Source organism: Acomys russatus, chromosome 8 (assembly GCF_903995435.1).
Source record: "Acomys russatus chromosome 8, mAcoRus1.1, whole genome shotgun sequence".
Classification (NCBI taxonomy): domain Eukaryota; kingdom Metazoa; phylum Chordata; class Mammalia; order Rodentia; family Muridae; genus Acomys; species Acomys russatus.
Window position 1 is genome coordinate 19,791,814 of NC_067144.1, and position 18,612 is coordinate 19,810,425.

The 18,612-nt window shown below is 48.8% G+C and overlaps 1 protein-coding gene across 1 annotated transcript in view; it reads right to left on the reverse strand.

Moving 5' to 3' along the window:
* Nucleotides 1-17,852, reverse strand: part of Pdia5 (protein disulfide isomerase family A member 5) — a 96,617-nt gene extending 78,765 nt beyond the window's left edge. The window contains exon 1 of the mRNA XM_051149863.1: nt 17,725-17,852. Coding sequence (XP_051005820.1) covers nt 17,725-17,760 — 36 coding nt within the window. The 5' untranslated portion in view covers nt 17,761-17,852. The remainder of the gene's footprint in view (nt 1-17,724) is intronic.
* Nucleotides 17,853-18,612: the final 760 nt, after the last annotated feature.

Below are 18,612 nucleotides of genomic sequence, written 5' to 3' on the forward strand. Positions count from 1 at the left end.
CAGAGCTAGAGACAGTAATTATGTAAAAGCAGCTTGCAGAAGAAGGAAGATTTGGGGACAGAAGTTTAACATTTAGGAGGAAGGGTGGAGGTGGGGCTCTAGCCTTTCCCCTCTGTCACCTGAGTAAAGCCCCCCTTCTTGTGTTGAGAGCTGTGAAGAAACCAGTTTAATTTAGTTTAACCCACATTTTGCTCAAAATAGCTTTGAAATGTCAGAATCTGGAAGTCTAGACACTGAAGAAACCAGTGGTAAAGGGACTGAGGGGTGAAAGAGACAAAGGTCTGAGCTGGATGTCAGACAACAGGCTGAGAGTTCAAAGCCCACACCTGGGAAGGCCAGTAGGGTCCCGACTGAGAGTTGGTACCAACCTTGTCAGATACTGGCTGAGTGACCATGGTAAGTAGGTCATCTCGCCTCAGCCTGTGTCCTTCTCTGGAAACGGAAGGGCTAAAAGACGATTTCTGAAGTTCTTCCCAATGGTAGCATTCGACACACCTAATCTTGTGATGCCCCGGAAGGCAAGATCGCCTTCTTTTTTTTTTTGGTTTTTTCGAGACAGGGTTTCTCTATATAGCCTTGGCCATCCTGGACTCACTTTGTAGACCAGGCTGGCCTAACCTCACAGCGATCCACCTGCCTCTGCCTCCCGAGTGCTGGGATTAAAGGCCCGGCTCAGGATCGCCTTCTAGAGAGGCGGCTGGCTTCCCGGGGCTTGTGGCCACTGCAATGAAAGCCTTGCCTCAAATCCCCCCACCCACCCACGCCCCGGCACCAAGTGTGACCATTTGGCTATGGTCACCCAGCCCACAGACAGTAAGCATAAGTATTATGTGGCATAAAGGACATTCCTTGGGGTTGGAGAGATGGCTCTGTGGTTAAGAACATTGGCTGTTCCTCCAGAGGACCTGCGCTCAATTCCCAGCATCCACATGGCAGTTCACAACTGTCTGTAACTCCAGTTCCTGGGGATTCAACACCCTCACACAGACATGACAACAATGCATAGGGGGGGAAATCCTCTTAAATTTTTCATTAAAAAAAAAGGACAGTCCTTAGCAGATATCTAAAAGGGGTCATTTGTTTTGAGACAGGGTCTGTCTTTGTAGTCCTGGCAGGGCTAGAACTCTCTATGGAGATCAGGCTCAGGTCGGCCTTGAACTTATGTACCACTATGCCTGGCTTGGCAGGAGTCTTCTTAAGTCTCCTCCTCCTCCTTGCCTGGAGTTACATAAAGATGACTGGAACTCAAGCAGCCATGCTGAGATGAGAGGGACAGACTTGCTAAGGAGTCCTAGTTAACATTCTAGAAGATGTTTGGTTCCCCACACAGAGACTATCCCTCTCCAGGCTTCAACACGAGTCAATCTAGACCTTCACACACACACACACACACACACACACACACACACACACACACACACACATACAAATGGGTCTGAGCACCTAATTAGATAGTAGCTTCAACAAGAAAACACACACACCTGCTCTCAGAAGCACTCAGATGCCAAATTCTGTACCCTACTTCAGATGGAGTGCTTATGAAGAAGGAGGGTCCCACCGGACTGTGGAGGGACCCACGAGCCTGTGAGCCTCCTGGCCATCGGCCTTTCACTGAGCATCTCTGAACAGCTCCACTCCCTACACCTGATCATCACGTGGGACCTCTGCGGCTTCCCTATCTGGCCCTTTTCCAGCAAGGTTCCGAGCAAGGTGGGCGAGACAGAACACTACTACAGAAACTCAACACTACTACAGAAACTCACCTCGTGAACATCCTCCTGGAAGTCCATGTCCCTTGGACTGCCTGTGTCACCCTGAACAATATTAATCATGGAAGCTTTAAGCTCTTCCCACACCCACACCCCTGCCACCCAGACCATCAACAGCCATCCCATACTGAAGACCATCATCCCCTCTAAGGACCCTAGGTTAAACACCCCCAAAGTCCTCACATGTGATCTCAAGTCACCCCTCACATCGGAGGATCTTCCTGAGACGTGACAGGAGAGCCGTGCCACCTGAAAAAATAATGCACTCCCTGGCATGGAGATTTATTTTTGGAAATAAGCACCCCTGCTTCCATCACTCAGAACGCAGGAAATTAATCACACAACTCTTTGCTGGTGGGCCAGAATTGAAAAAGAGAGAAAAGGGCTGGGGCACCATTAACGAATCTCTTAAAATACGGAGCCCAACTGTCACAGCACTGGCAGGAACCAAACACATCCAATTTTCCTGGCAAGCTGCTTGGCATGAGGTAGCAGGTCTCTTGAAAGCATGCATGCCCTTTGACCCGGCCTTTGACCCGGTGGATCCACTTCTGAGGAGCTGTCCTGAGGGAGTGGGCAGAGCTTCTGGCACAGATAGGATTTATACAACCCCATCAACAAGGGTCAAATGCATGCAAACAACCCAAACACCCACAGCAGGAAACGGCTGCACACGCTGGCATGGAGGAATGATGTGCAATGCAAAAACATGTGCCTAGAGGTTAAGTTAAAAAAAGAAAATAAAAAAAGAATTGAAATACTTATGACATGACCACAGCTATAAGCATTAAAGAAATATGACACTCAAAAAAAATTTTTTTTTGGCAGGGAATGAATCATACCTAAGCAACATTTGCCCTTGCATGCTTCTTTATCTATGTTAAAACTTAACCCAATAAAAATGTTTGGTTTCAATATTTAAAGAAAAAAATGACACCGGGCACAGCGGCACATGCTTCTAATCCCAGCACTTTGGAAGCAGATCTCTGAGTTCGAGGTCTACACAGCCAAGGCTACACAGAGCAACCCCATCTCAAAAAACTGAAAAAAAGAAATAAAGAAATTACCACTACATTATAGAAGCATCACTCAGAGAGTCTCCCAGGCAAGAAATTCAACTTTACAGTGGCGAAAACCTGGCAGAGGTCCCTAGTTAAGTATGGGACTAATGTTAACATCACTGGTAATGGGGCAGGGCGGGACAATGACCTGCTAAAAAACACCGACTGGAAACACCAAAACTCAAACTGTAGCTTGGGTGTGATGGCTCACATCTGCAATTCCCCTACTTGGGAAGCTGAGGCAGGACTGAGGGTTAGAAGCCACCCTGGACAACACAGCATGATTCTGTCAAAACAAACAGAAATAACCAGAGTCAGAGAGATGGCTCAGTGGGTAAAGGAGCCTGTGATCAAGCCTGACGCCTAGGTTCAGTATGCAGAACCCCAGTGGGAGAAGAAGAGAATCAACACCCAGAAGTTACCCCTCTGACCTCCACACATACACATGGCGCGCGCACACACACACCAAATAAATAAATGTAATTTTCTAATTTTAAAAGTTATTTTTAAGCGTAAAACCAAAAAAAACAAAAAAACAAAAAACAAAAACAAGTAAAGGGATAACAATTGAGATGTAATCTGAATAAATTAATTAAATAACAAAGAAAGAAAAAACAAATAAAAATTCAAGCTGTAAAAAACTCTTTAAAAAAACAAAAAAAAAAAACATCAGGGATACAAAAGGCAACAAATAAAGAGCAAAGAGAGCTGAGGGATGACTGAGCCTGCTGGCCTGAAACTCCCGGCCCTGATCCAGAGTTGGCCCTACAAACCTGCAGCTGACACGCCTGCAGATTCCATCAACTTCAGATCCAAAGTTCTCGTAAGAACTCACCTGCACTGACTTACAGAATGACAGTTCTCAGCACAGACCCAACAGTCTGACTGTTCACCCAGCATTGGCAGGGTACAGGCATCACAAGCAAACTCGAGTCAGAGCGCACGGGGAAAATACTACGCTGATCTTAGGGATCTGAGCGCTCGTGGATTTTTATGGGTTCCTGGACCCATCCCCAGTGGCCACTAAGGGCCGGACACTCTCTTTCCTGATTTTAATCTTTTCATTGTGTGAAGTACGATAATATTCCTGTGTGATAGGAAATACAGTCATGCCTAATGACAGGAATTAGTTAATTCTGGGAAAGGCCGTTCAATAGGACTTGAAGCACAGCTCTGTCACATGATGGAAGCACTTAGAGAGCTCAGAACATTGTACGTATTCTTTATACATGTGGAAGAAGAGTGTAAATAAATGGTATTAAATGTATTCATGGCTCCTGAATAAAGGGTGTATAAGATACTTTGTGTTCATTCTTGGTGCAACTCTTTGGTAAGTCTGGGGAGAGAAAACCAACAACAAAATACTTGTTGAGGGTCACAGAAGGCACTAGGGAGGTATCTCCATACTTGTACAAGCATGGGGACAGGAGTTCAGCTCCCCAGCTCCCAAGTAAATGCCAGTCAGATGTGGGTGGGGGTGGGAGGTGGGGGGGGAGGTGGTAGTGTGTTATCCTAGCACTCCAGAGACACACAGAGCTCTGACCCTAGGAACAAGATGGCTACAGAGTAGCCAAATTAGTGAGCTTGGGGCTCAGGGGAGAGACTCTGCCTCAATACAGAAGGTGGACACTTACTGAGAAAGATGTTCAACACCAACCTCAGGCCACCACAAACATGCACTGACACCCACATATGCATGTGAGTGTACACACACACACACACACACACACACAATGCCACCCATCACTTCTCACAGGCCTTTTGACCCTATGCTTGGCACACCAGCAACTCTCCATGTACAGACAGTGCTCACCTGCCCTCCCTGCCTTTGCTGCTCCATCACATCAGGGACCATGGGTTTACTGTTTTATTTTGTTTGCAGAGAGGTTGGTTGGTTTTGATTTTAGTTTTAGGGGTTTTGTTCTTGTTTGCTTGTTTCCTTTACAAGGACTGGCATATAGTATTTGAGGGAAAAAAAACAAAAACAAAACAGGACTAGGGATGTGGCTCTGCGGCAGAACTCTCACCTAGCACACACAGCCACTACAGAAAGAAAAACAGAAAAATACCTTGCATGCAACGCATACCTAGCAAATTCTTATAAAGTGGGTCTGGTGAGGGCTATACAAAAATAACAGCAATTTTAAGCATAAGTAACCTCTGCCTCTTCAAAGGATGAGTCCTAAACATCTGCCACCAGTCACATAACAGAGCAGTGCTTTTAAACTAGGAAGGAAGGCCCAAGCACAAAGTAAGCTCGGGAAACACACCGCCAGTTTCTGGTGCCATTGTCTATCCAGCAGGCTTCAAAATATAACTAAGTGCCATGAGTCCCTGAGTGGGGAGATGGGGGCGGGGGTATATGTGAGGGGAGAATAAGCACACCCTCTGTAGTGTGCCAGCCATACAGCTGGTGGTGGGGGGGTTGCTTTTACTTTCAAGACAGGGTTTCTCTGTGTAGCCCTGGCTGCCCTGGAACTTACTTTGTAGACCAGGCTGGCCTTGAAGTCTTGGAGATCTACCTGCCTCTGCCTCCCCACTGCTGGGATTAAAGGTGTGCACCACTACCACCTGGGGTTGGGTGTGTATATTAAGAAGCAGAGTACAGTGGGAAGGGGGCTGGAGAGATGGCATAGCAGTTAAGAGCACTTGCTGTTCTTGCAGAGAACCAAGGTTCGATTCTCAGCACCCACATAGTGGCTCACAACCATCCTCAGCTCCAGCTTCTGGGACCCCAATGCCCTTGTCTGACCTCCACATGGGCCTTTGGCCAGTACTCAGCCTTAAAGTGACAGGAGCACAGAGTAAGACAGCAACTGATCTCTGATTCAGACCCATGCCTGAAGGACACCAGCACCCGGGGTAGCCAGCCTCCCAAGCGCCGGGTCCAAACCCAGAACTTTGAGTGTCAACATAAATGGACCATCCCACTCCTGACTATGTGTGCTGTACCCCCCCCCCCCCCCCGTTCAAATGCAGCTATGATTTAAAAAAAAATCCATAAAATTACCTTCAGGCTACACGTACAAGATGCATTTGAAAGGGAAATGAACTTCAGACGTGGAACCCATCACAGAGATCTCATTACGTATACACAAATATTCAAAATAAATCTGAAATCCAAAATGCTTCTGATCCCAGCACTTCTGATAAAGAATTCTTAGCCCCTGTTTTGCTTCCTCTAAGAAATCACTCGTTATACCAAGAACCGCACAGCAGTTTCTCCCCGTATTCCGCACAGCACAAATGTGGCTGTCAACAAGGGACGAGTCAGGGGCAGGACAATTGATCCAGGAGCCTATAAAAACAGGTTTGCTTACCCTGAAATTGCAACCGCAGTGCATTTAACCAAGACGTAAGTCCCTGAGGCTTTTAATGTTTTGGAAAACCTCTTCTAGGGCCAAGAGGGCTTTGGGTGACTGCCAGTCCGGTGTGCTGGGCCTGCTAACGAGGATGAACTGGTAGAAACACAGAATTAGAGAGCAGGGGGAGGAGGAGGGGGCGGGTAGGGGGAGGAGGAGGTGAATTCCCACCCTGGAAACCCAATCATGCCTCAAAGCTTCACTAATTGATAAGAAAAAAAAAAAAAAAAAAAAAAAAGGCAACCCGAGTGCTGCTGCCCCACAGTACAAAGCCAAGCTTTCATAAGCATTAACCCACCTCTCCAGCCTTCTGGTCTCCACACAGAAGCAATCATAAAAATCAATCCAGCGGGCAACACCTGCATCTTTTTCAAATGACATGTATCAGAAACATCAGGATGTCTGACAGGTAGCAGGGCTAGGCATTCAGAGAAACAGATACATCCACAGTGCCTGTGTGAGTGCCAGAGCTCAGCAGCAGAGCAGTCTAAGTCTAGCCTGTGTGAGGAGGCCCTGGGTTCCAGTACCTCCCGGATCCCCCCAAAAAGATGTGCGTGTATTCTTGTGTAAACCACTGCCGCGGGAAGTAGAACTGTCCCCACATTGGGGCACGTGAAAACTGAGGTTCAGAGCACGTAAAAGACTTGGCTCCGGCTAAGCCTAGGCGTGCAGACTCAGAGCCCGCGCAGCAGCGTGTGACCACAGATCCTGTATTCTTCTTTCCACCTGGCCACAGGAACACTGCCGCAGCCGTCTCTGGCGCTCTCTCCCATTGCCTATAGCTCTGAGAAAAAGAGCCACGAGGCCAGCAAGCTCACTTTTCCCTTCCGGCCACGGAGTGTGAAAAACTAAAAAGAGCCATGACAGCCTGATCCATCTTCCTCCTCCGTTAACCTGCATGCCTGCAATTCCGTGGAAACCTTTCACAGCGAAGTGAAAACTCCCGTGTGCTCGGGGGCTAAGTGACACGGCGGGATACCGGTGACACACGGCTCGAGGCGGCAGCAAAATCGAATGCCCCAGCCGGCAGTGGAGAGCAGTAGTAACCTTGCCTGTCAAATCACCGTCTGCCACACAAATTGACGCTCCCTGCTATAGTTTGGATTCGGGAATGTTTCCCAAAGGCCCCAGGCATGCAAAGCTTGGTCCCCAACTGCACCACTGAGACTCAGGCTGCTTCCGGTCTTTGCTCCGCAAGGTTTACAGGCCTTTTCCACGCGCCACCCCTGTGACGGGGATGCTGCCGCAAGCCCAAGCAATGCAGCCCAGAGATCATGGACTCGAACCAAATTAAAGCTTTCCTGCTCTTAATTACCTCTGGTGTCTTGTCACGGCCTCAAGAAACTGACTAAGACACTACAAGTTTTTGTAGCTGTTATCCTAACCCTTGCCTCTTTTGTGAGACAAGGTCTCACTGTACAGCCCCGGCTGGCCCAGAACGCCCTGTGTAGACCAGGCTGACCTCAAACTCACACAGAGATCTGCCTGCCTCTTGCCAAGGGCAACCGAGAACTAGGATTAAAGGCATGTGCTACCCCATCCAACAGCACCGCGGCGATCAAGTACATGCTTCCTGCAAATACAGATTGCTGGGCCTAACTTTTAAAGAGAACCACTCCACAGGTCTGGACAGCTCAGAAATCAGATTTTTATAGACACAGTCTTTCTTTTAAAAAAAAAAAAAAAAAAAAGGTAGTTCAAGTTTATTGGCCAAACCTTTGCCGAGGAAATAGGTTAGTACGTGGTCTTCTAAAACCACCCTCTCTGGACCCCCACGTTACTCCCCATCGCTTCCCTGTCCCATCCTCACTCCTCTGAAATCTGGCCCCTGCCACAGACTGAAAAGGCTCAACAAATCCTATGGCTAGCAAGTTCTCACTGTACTCCGCCTCTTAGGCCTCAGCGATCCTCAGATCTCCCCTCTAACTCTCCTCTCCCTCTCTCTATCTCGCTGAGGTCCCTCTGGGCTCACTCAGTCTCCCACCTTTGTCCACCCCACACTTTCCACAGGAGATCTCTCTCTCTCTCTGGAGACCAGCACTCCTAACTCAAGCCTCTGTTCCGGGCAATACATGTGTAACACATGTGCTGCTGTCCTGGTTTGCCTTCTGTTGCTGTGAGAAAAACCGCTCTGACCATAAACAACGTAGAGAGGAAAGGGTTTGTCTCCATCTTACACTTTCAGTTCACAGTTCCTCATTGAGGGAAGTCTGGGCAGGAGCTCAAAAGCAGAAACCAGTGCTGCTTACTGGCTTCTTCGCAGGCTCACATTCAGCTACCTTGCCTGGATAGCTCAGACCCATTTGCCTAGGGATGGTACCGCCCACAGTGGGCTGGGTCTTTCTCACTCGATTGGCAAGCAAGAAAATGCCCCCACAGACAGGCGGACAGGCCAGTCTGATGAAGGCAGTTCTTCAACAGTGGCTCCCTCTTCCCAGATGTGTCAGGTCAACACCTGAGGTGAATCATCACATCTGTTCACTCAGAGGTTCTTACTGTGGGTTCAAGAAGCAGTCAACTGCTCTGACACCCTAATCCCGTTCAAATCAATAGAGAGTATATTTCAAAGTTTTATTTAACTCAATAAAAGATGAATTAAGATAACAAAGCTGGGCCAAAAGAGGATATAAGAAGGGAAGCTCAAAAACATTTTTAAAAAGAAGCTGTTAGAAAGTAACATGCGTAGGACCAAATGGGGTACCAGGAGCAGGAGGGTTTCTCTTCCCGCTTACATACAGATCTTTTGCAGCCAAAGATGGACCCTGAAGAGTAAACAAAACTCTCTCCGCAGTGCAGCAGACAGCCTTCAGAGGGACATTTTATACAGCGCCGTGCTATGACGTAAAAAGTTAATAAATTGCCGGGCGTGGTGGCAGCACACCCCATACATCCCAGCACTCGGGAGGCAGAGGCAGGCGGAGCTCTGTGAGTTCCAGGCCAGCCAGGGCTACAAAGCGAATCCAGGACAGCCAAGGCTACACAGAGAAACCCTGTCCCCAAAAACAAAATTAGAAACAAACAAAACAAAACAAAAAGTTCATAAATCGGGGGCCAAAAAGGTGGCTCACTGTTTAAGAGCCTTGTTGCTCTTCCAGAGGACCGGGGTTCAATTCCCAGCACCCACATAGTAGCTCACCTATCTGTAGCTAGAGTTCCAGGGGATTCCAATGCCCTCTTCTGGCTTTGCAGACACATGCGGGCAAAATGCCTACACATAGTACAATGAAAATAAGTACTAAAAAAAATTTTTTTTTAAGTTTACATATCACCTTTTACTTCCAAATCTTGGATAATTTTTCTATGCACCTGTATCTATGAATTTGACCTTGTTTGTGGCCTGGAGGATCAAACCCAGGGCTTTGTTTCTGCATTCTCTCTCTGTGTAAGCCCTCTGTCACTGAGCTACGTCCTCCTGTCCCTGGTATTTTGGAGCAATGCTTCACCATGTGGCACAGGCTGGTTTGAAACCCATAAGCCTGCCTCCACTTCTCACATGCTGTTATTATATACATTGGGTGGGAAAAGATCCGTCCTTTTGTTTGTCAACATCAGCATACTTGTGAACGTGCTGGTGCTTTCTGCAATTTACGGATGGAGGTGGCATGTCGTGACGGAAGTAGCCACAGCCACTGACTCTACCAACACAAATCATCTTTTCTTACTCCTGGTGCAAATATCCCCACGTGCTGTTTATGGGTGCCGCTGCTTTAAATAACAGGAATTCCCAAACCTGCCATCCAGACCTTGTGACTCACCAACCCAGCAAATCTATTGTGAATGAGTTACTGCCATCTTACTCAACATGTGCTATATTTCTAACGGCTTTCCGTCATAAACTCATGCATTTTGAGGCCTTTAAAAACACTACTCTGGGAAAGGGCCCTTGGGCTCTCAGAAAAGCCTTTCTTCAACTCCCGGCATCAGGAGAGGGATGGCTACACATCTTCTTGCCGCTGTGCTTTCTTTCCTTGCCAGCGGTTCACATCTGAGTGAAGTCACTAATATTTGACTCGACCACTGGAGGAAGGGTGGTACCAGTCTGATTTATCATTGCAGCCCAAATGTTTCAGCAGAGGATCTAGCTCATAAAGGTTTTCAAGGAAATAACCATTCTGGGAACCAAAAAAAAAAAAAAAAAGAAGAAGAAGAAGAAGCAGTGTCTGTTGAATGGCCAAACTCCTGTCACACCCTTAGGATGCTGGCGCTCATCCATTTCTTCAATGGACGCATACAATATTCTGCCCAGGATGCAGCAAGCTGAGGCCCTTTTGATGAAAAGAAACCCCTGGGGACCCTTGCCTACTTGGCCCAACAATGGAAGTTCCCAGCCTGGCATCCATTGCCTCTGGCCTAAGTCACCTGCACATTTGAACCCAGCTTATTGCTCTCACCCTGGACCTTGTGAGCACTTGCCAACAAGGTCTAAAAGATCTGCTGACAGACAAGACGCCAAAGGGCTAGAGGAATGGTGGTGTTCCTTAGAGGAAATGGAGCTCCACCCCTGCCTGCTACAGAAAGCTGTAATGAGCTGAAAACTGCACATACAACTGGGGCCCCGGTGTGACTCTGAGGAATAAAGAAATGCAAAGAGGCTATTCTAACCTCATGCCATCTGAGTGCCATTAACCCCCCAGTGCACGACTGCAAAGCTAATAGCTGGGAAGAAGTGCTAGAAGATTGGCATCGGGTACCGGGTGGCCAAAGGGGATGCAAGCGGGAGCTACTTGGAGAGGAGGAAGCGAGCTATACCTAGCCAGTCCCATTGTCCCCCACACCCCTGCCCATCCCCCAACCCCCACTACAGCCATCAGAAAGCTACAGGGCAAGTGGCACTGCCACACCAGAAAAACAAGGCCAATTTGGCTGCTTAAACATTGAAGGCAGCCACAGCGCCTCTGCCTTCTGAGGCACGTACTAGGCACTCTTATGAAACAGCATTGCTCCCCCACCTCAGTCCATAGAGTCATCCAACTCTGCGGTCACAGTATCTAACCAGCTTAACTCAACCACATTAGCACAGGGCCTAATGCCACACTGAAGTGGGACACCGTTGGACCAACTGGGTCAGCCCTAAGTCCCTCTACAAAACATGTAAGATTTGTCACAATTCCAGTCAAGAGAACAGCCAGAGACTTAGGAGTCTGTTGCAAAGGGGGGGGGGGGGATGCAGCAGAAGGGACAGACAGCCCACCACGGGGGTGAGGGTGAAACACTGGTACCCCTTGGGTCCCCAACTGGGTCCAAAATATAGCAGTGGGAGGTTAGGACAGTTTCCACAGTATGGAAGAGCGGAAAAGAGCGCACGCCCTCCTTACAGCTGCTTCTAACCTGGGGCGCGTAGTTTCACAATGAACCACACAGAAGAGGCTCACAAAAGAAAACCACAAAGCTAGGGTGAAACCCTCTAGGGATTAATGTGGTCTGGCAGGTGTCTCTGCCCCCAAGAGAGGATCGCCTTTCAGAAGGAAGGGAGAGAAACAGAGACTTCACTCCTCCACCTTTGTACGCATCAACCAATCCCCCAGGTGTCTCCACAAAAGTCCAGCCAAAGAGGGGGGAAGGCAGGCAAGAGTCAGCACCAAGAGGCCCTGAAGGAGAACACCAGCAGCACAGGCCCCACCACCACATGATCCCCTGTTCACACTTGCCAGCCTGGCCCATCAACGCATAAGACCAATGTCCTATGCCCAGTACTCAACAGCCTGCAAGGATGCTGAGGCGCGTGCTCTCGCCAAGCACCGTGGCGCAGGCATCTCGCATTGTTTCTAATCCTTTCCACCCAGCAAAATGGATGTGATTACCACCATTTACAAACAAGTGAAGCTCGGGGGCCCAAGGCCTTACAGCTAAGGAGCATCAGCTGGCTGAAAGCCTGCTTCCTTTCCAACACATCACACTTGACTCTAACAGATAACAAGGAGGAAAGCAAGAACAAAATGTTCTGGGCAAAGTATGCTTAACCTCTCCCCTCAATCCACTGTTCCACGTCCCATGGTGTTATTAAAGACCCACTTTCATCTGTCTTGCCATGGCCTTACAGAACCCAGTCCCAGGGCTTGGCAGACATTTGAGGTTCTTGCTGGTCCACTTTCCCAGGCTTAATCCCCACCCTCAGACTCTGGTCCCCCTTCCCACCAGCTGGACCTCTTTCCATCGTGTCTGTCTTGGAGGTTTCCTTCCCTGTCTGCAGCATTCACTCTTTCCACCAAACGCTACCTGGTCCATCACCCGTACGCCAGGGCCTAGGCTAAGTGCCCACCACAAGACAGCCAGGCAAGGATCACAGCAGTCAGAGAGCCTGGAATCCACCTTCCTTATGTGAACAACCCTTTCCTAGGGGCTTCTCTGTCACTCAGTGCCCACCGCCTGTCCCGGCCTGAAGCCCCAGCCATCAGCACTTGGCAGCCATGTGGAACTCAGCCAGAGCTCCACCTAGGTACCCCACACATGTTTTAAGACTTCCTTGGTAATGTGTTTATTTCTGTGGGAAAAGTGCACTCTAGGCTCCAAGCAGTATTATCAACGGCAATTAGGTCCCCAGGTCAGCCCACAAAGGCCTATTAAATATATAATGGTGCCAGAGGAAAAGAAAACCTGCCTGAGTATCCCTTAAAAGCTCTGAAGGAGAGGCCACGGGGTGAACATGCCTTCAGAACCTGCACCCACTGTCCCCTGGGCTCTGAGCTTTCAGCCACCACAGGGGGAGATGGCACCAGAAGCAAACTGGAGAGAAGGGACTGGGAGGAACCCAGTTAATAATTCAAACAGGCCTGGCTTTTTTCTTTGGTCCTGCTGAGGGTTGAGGGGGGTGGGGTGCTTGCAGAACATTTGAGGGGCTCAAGGTTCAATTCCCAGCAAAATAAAGAGGCCCAAGTAAGACGGCTACTCAGACATCACAAGCTATCTCTCAAAAAATATATTTGTAACTATATGTATTGTCTATTTTTAAACAATTTTTATAAATAATAGGCTTTTTAATATAACATCTCAATATACTACCATTAAGTTCAGTTAAAAAAAAAACAAAACACTAAACATTTCATCTAAAATATACACATGAAAAAATGTATGTGCGTTGCTGGGCAGTGAACCCTGAGCCGCCCACATTCTAAGTACTCCACCACTGAGCCACAACCAAAGCCTCAGGCAAGTTTTTCTTTTTTTAATTTAAAAAATTTTGGAGGGTATTTTGGGCTTCTTTCTTGCTTTCTCTCTCTCTCTCTCTCTCTCTCTCTCTCTCTCTCTCTCTCTCTCTCTCTCTCTCTCTCTGTAGATAGGGTTTCTCTTGTAGTCCTGGATGTCCTGGGCTCACTTAGCTGGGCGTGGTGGCACACACCTTTAATCCCAGTGCTCAGGAGACAGAGATAGGCAGTGAGTTCTAGGCCAGCCTGGTCTACAAAGCGAGTCGGGTACAGCCAGGGCTACACAGAGAAACTCTGTTCTTGTTTTTTTCAAGATAGGGTTTCTCTGTGTAGCCTTGGCTGTCCTGGAACTTACTCTCTAGACCTGGCTGGCCTCAAACTCAGAGATCTGCCTGCTTCTGCCTCCCAAGTGCTAGGATTAAAGGTGTGTGTTACCACACCCAGCACATAGATGGCTTTTCTTAAAGCAAGGTGCTGACTTACGTCCATGAAAGTGTGTGCTACCATGCCCAACTCCTAGGCAAGTTTTTAACAGAGAATATTTGGATTCTTTTTTTTTTTTAATCCATTCACTATTGTTATTTTTGCAGCTTGTCTGTACACTACTGAAAATCCTGCCACCGTCCAGCAGAGTCCTTTGCCAGATGAATGAGAACCACTGAACTTGGAGACAGCTACTGAGCCCTATGAGGGCTCTCCATTCTGTGACTCCAGACACTCTATAACAAAGCATGCATGGCCCTTGTGGAGGGTCCTGCCCGGCAGGAAGCATCAACTGGACAGCAGGAAGCAGGCTCTCAGGCCGAGGGGGCTGGCTTCTTTAGTCTGTGAGGCATTTCTAGGGCTAACTTGTCCCAAGTGCCACCAGGGATTTTTTTCTAGAAGACTAAAGAAGGCTGCTAAGGAAGCCTTTAATTTCTTTCTTTCTTTCTTATTTTTTTTTCTTTTTCTTTTTCTTTTTAACTTTCTGATTATAAACTTATAGAGAGAGGGTTGAAGAGGTAGCTTAGTGGTTAAGAGCACTGTCTGCTCTGCCAAAGGACCCGGGTTCAATTCCCAGCACCCACATGGCAGCTCGCAACTGTCTGTAACTCCTGTTCCAGGTGATCTGACACCTTCATACCAATGTGCATAGAACAAAATTAAATTAAAAAAATAAACTTATGTAGAACACGTAAAAATTAAAAAAGCAATGAAGTAAACAAAAGTCACTCACCACTCCACCTTCTAGAACAATCAGCATTTGAGTGTCCTGCTAGTTCTTCGTATACAGCTTCACCCAACCTGGAGTCAGGTTCTGAATCCTGGTTTTTACACCTGAGCACCTTCCCTCTTCAGCTGGCCTTCACTCACACCCTGGCATATCTGAACAGGAAGCAGTCACTGTATTGACTGTGTTCTTCACAACCCCTGACTGAATGTTGGACCTAAAGTTTGTTGTACCCTAAGATTCATACACTGAAATCCTAACACCCCACAAACACCCCCCCCCACACACACTTTGGTGGGTATGAAGAGGTGGGGCCTTCAGAAGGTTATTGGGACTTAAAGGTAAAAATCTGCATGAACAGGATCAGGTGCTTTTAAAGGGGACCCAGAAATCTCTCAGTCCCTCTCTTCATCACACAGGATACCAGAAATCAGCAGTCAGCAGCCTGGAAGGGGATCTGCCCTGGAACCTGACTGAGCTAGCACCCTGACATCAGTCACCCCAAATCCGAAACAGTAAAATAAATTTGTCATCACAGGGACCCAGTCTATGGTATATCTGTTATAGACGCCCAAACATTACTTCCCAAAATCTGAAAGAGACCATGCCACTATTATTAAGTTACTTCCATTTTGCTTTTTATAAAAGATGTGGTACCGGTACAGCCCTGTACACAAACCTCTGTAAACCCTTTCCCATGAGTTCCCATTATGGGGCGGGGGGGGGGGGGGGGGGGGCAGTTGTGTGTGGCTCCAAACCCCCAGTGGATGCCGGAAACTGCAGGAAACTGCACATCGTGCAGAGTCTATAGACTTTCTTCTCATACATACCTGACCACAGATAACGTAAAACTGAACAGTGAGACCATAGATACAGAGGATACCGAATTTTTTACTTTTATTTTTATACAGTATTAAGAATTGAGCTAGGCCTGGGAGCGCATGCCTGTAATCCCAGCATTCTGGAAGGCAGAGGCAGGAGGATCTCTGTGAGTTCAAGGCCAGCCTAGTCTACAAAGCGAGTCTAGCACGGCCAAGGCTATACAGAGAAACCCTGTCTTGAAAACCAAAAAAAGAAAGAAGAGGAGGAAGAGGAAGAAGAGGAGGAGGAGGAGGAGGAGGAGGAGGAGGAGGAGGAAGAAGAAGAAGAAGAAGAAGAAGAAGAAGAAGAAGAAGAAGAAGAAGAAGAAGAAGAAGAAAGACAAGAAAGGAGAAAAAACGAATTGAATCTAAGGCATGATAGGCAAGCACTCTATCACTGAGCTATAACCTCTCCCGCCCCTTTTTCCCCTCCTTTGAGACAGGGTCGGCCCAGGCTGCCCTTAAATTTACTCTGTAGCCCAAACAGGACTTTCAATCCTCCTGCCTCAACCTCCTAAGTAGCTGGGATCCCAACCCTGTGCCATCAGACCCAGTTAAGTTCCTCTTCATATCCCCTGTGCCACACCCAGTGGCCTTCAGTCAACACAGAATGAACAAAGAACCCAAAGCGCTCCTGGGGATGTAGGAAGCCCTTATCAAATCCACAGAACTTTTACATTGTATTATTTACAGAGGCCCAACCGGCAGACTGCTGGATTCCAGGCTCTTCTGCCTCTACCTTGCACCTACCAAGCCAACTCTAGGCTTAGGAAAAAAGAGACTTAAAATGCTTGCTTGGGACTTGCAGCTGCCAGTGCTTCGGGCAAACCCCAGCGCTCTTCCTCACTGCCTGTTGGCAAGGGACGTCCAGACCCCTGAAGCACCTCCTAAACATTTATTGCAGGTCGCTGCTCCGCCCACCTCAGGAAAGCCCACAGGGAGCCTCCCTGGTGGCCTCTCCCTCTCAGATAATGCAAAGGCTGTCCTGTGGCAGGCTACCAGCAGTTAGGGTATAAGCGCTAGTCTTTCTAAGCTTATTTGCTCACAGGATTGACTTGCTCAGCCTAAGGCAACACCTGACAGCAGGCACAAAGTGTAGTTTGCTCCCCACCCAAAATTCAACCCGGTGGCAAACAATGTGGCTGACAAATGTTTACAGAGTAAAAGTTCAGACTCCTGAGCCCTTGTTTTTACTGGAGGGAGGGAAAAAGGAAGAAAGCAGAAGCCTCCTCCCTCGGAGTTCAAGGACTGACATCCTCTGGGAGTCAGACCTACTGGCTCCAGGAAACTGATGGCGAACATCAAGCACCACCACCACCCCCTTACAGGGTCGCGATACAGATCCAATGTAACCTACATCTCTCCTAGAGCAGAGAACAGGGAGCTTCCTTACTTCCACACACAGAAACCTCGAAGTTCACTCCTTAACTGGTAACCCCCTCTAACTTGCACTGGCAAGTTCAAGTGTCTAAATCCACTCACCCCTTTTTCTCCCATCCGCCCAGCATCCTTGCCACACCCAAAGGGAAAACAGTGGGGTGGCGGGGCAGCAAGTCTGCCTGACTTGGTGGTAGTGGTGGTAGGTGTAAGGAGATGGACCCAACACAAGAGGGACAAGAAGTTATGGGAGAGGTGTGAAAGGTGGCCACAACAGCCTGTCATACACCCAACAGCCACACCTCAGCCCCGGGGGCACACCCATCCCCACTTCTCCGGGGAGGGGGGATGCCCGGGGAAAGTCCTCCCATCCTCACACAGTCGGCACCCCCGGTCTACCCCTCCTTTACTCCAGTGGTATCATTTTGCAGTCTGCGGAGCTTGTTCCTCCGACTCCTCAGCCGACCCGTCTGACAACCTCATTAGCGGGTATCTTTACGGTCCCTATCTCAAGGAAGAAACGCAGACGCGTTTAAAGATCCGCGGCGCCACACGGCTCGAAAGTGGCTGGGGCTGGAGCCGGCGTCACATAGGTGTGGGAGCAGAACTCCTGGAGGTGGCGACCCCACCCAGCCCGCACAAGCCCATTCTCCCGGGGTCCAACCCACTACCAAGGGTTCCTGCTGAGCAACTGGAAGGCAGCCTCCACCCCACACTCACACAGGTGCAGGAGCCGCCCGGCGTTCCTGCTTAGGATGAGGGTATCCCACACCTGCGCCCCCGCAAAGTTCTGCGGGAGCGCGAACCCCGAGCAAGGGATCACCCTGCCCGGCCCCCGAGGGGCGCGGAGGACCAGGACCCCGCAGCCACCCGGCACGCACGCCCCAAACGGCACGCGCCCGCGGCCATGCGGGACCCACGTGTCGCTGGCCAGCAGCCTCACCCCGATCGCCAGTAGCAGCCCCCACGCCCGCGCCATCCCCGCCGCCTCCTGCCGTCTGCGCCCGGCTCCCGCGCACGCCCGCCAGCTCCACCTCGGCCAACAGCCACGGCCACTTCACAGCCGCTCCCCGCCTCCGAGTTCCCGGTGCCACGTCTGCCAAAGCATGCGCACCAGGCTGGGAGAGGCGGCCTGGAGAGGTGCCTTCCGGGAGTTGTAGTTCACGAGCGGTTGAGCGGGACGCCTCCGCTTTGGACTTTGCTTGAGGACACCGAGCAGGAGCAGCAGCGGTAATAGGGGGCGAAGAGGCTAGGGGAGTAGAAGCAGAGTAGAGAGAGAGAGGCTGGGGAGCAGGATTCACTACTGGGTCTTGCTCTGGGCCCGCAGCTTCAGAACTAACAACTCACTATGCCCCCCAGAAGTTAGTTTCCCCATCCTGAGGATTAGGAGAAAAGTCAGAGATGTCCAGTCATTTGACTGTAAATGCTAATTGTGGAGGATAGGAAACGGCTCCCACTTTCCTCTTTTTTTTCTCCCCCTCGACACAGCTTTATTGAGGTGTCAGAAAAACAATTTAGAGATCCCTAAAAAGCTGAATATAGATTACCATATACTCCACTTACTCCTTAAGCATATACTCAAAAGAATTGAAAAATGTACTCAAACTTGTATACCAATGTTCCTAGCAACGCTCTTTAACAACGGTCAATAAAGGAGAAACAACCCAAATATCCTCAAAGGACAAATAAAGAAAATATGATATGCATCCATACAAAGGAATACTATTCAGCCAATAAAAAGAAAGGAGTGCCACTATATGGACAAATACCAAAAATATAGGACGCCAATTTTTAAAAAGCCAGATACAAAAGGTTGTATAGTGTATGATTG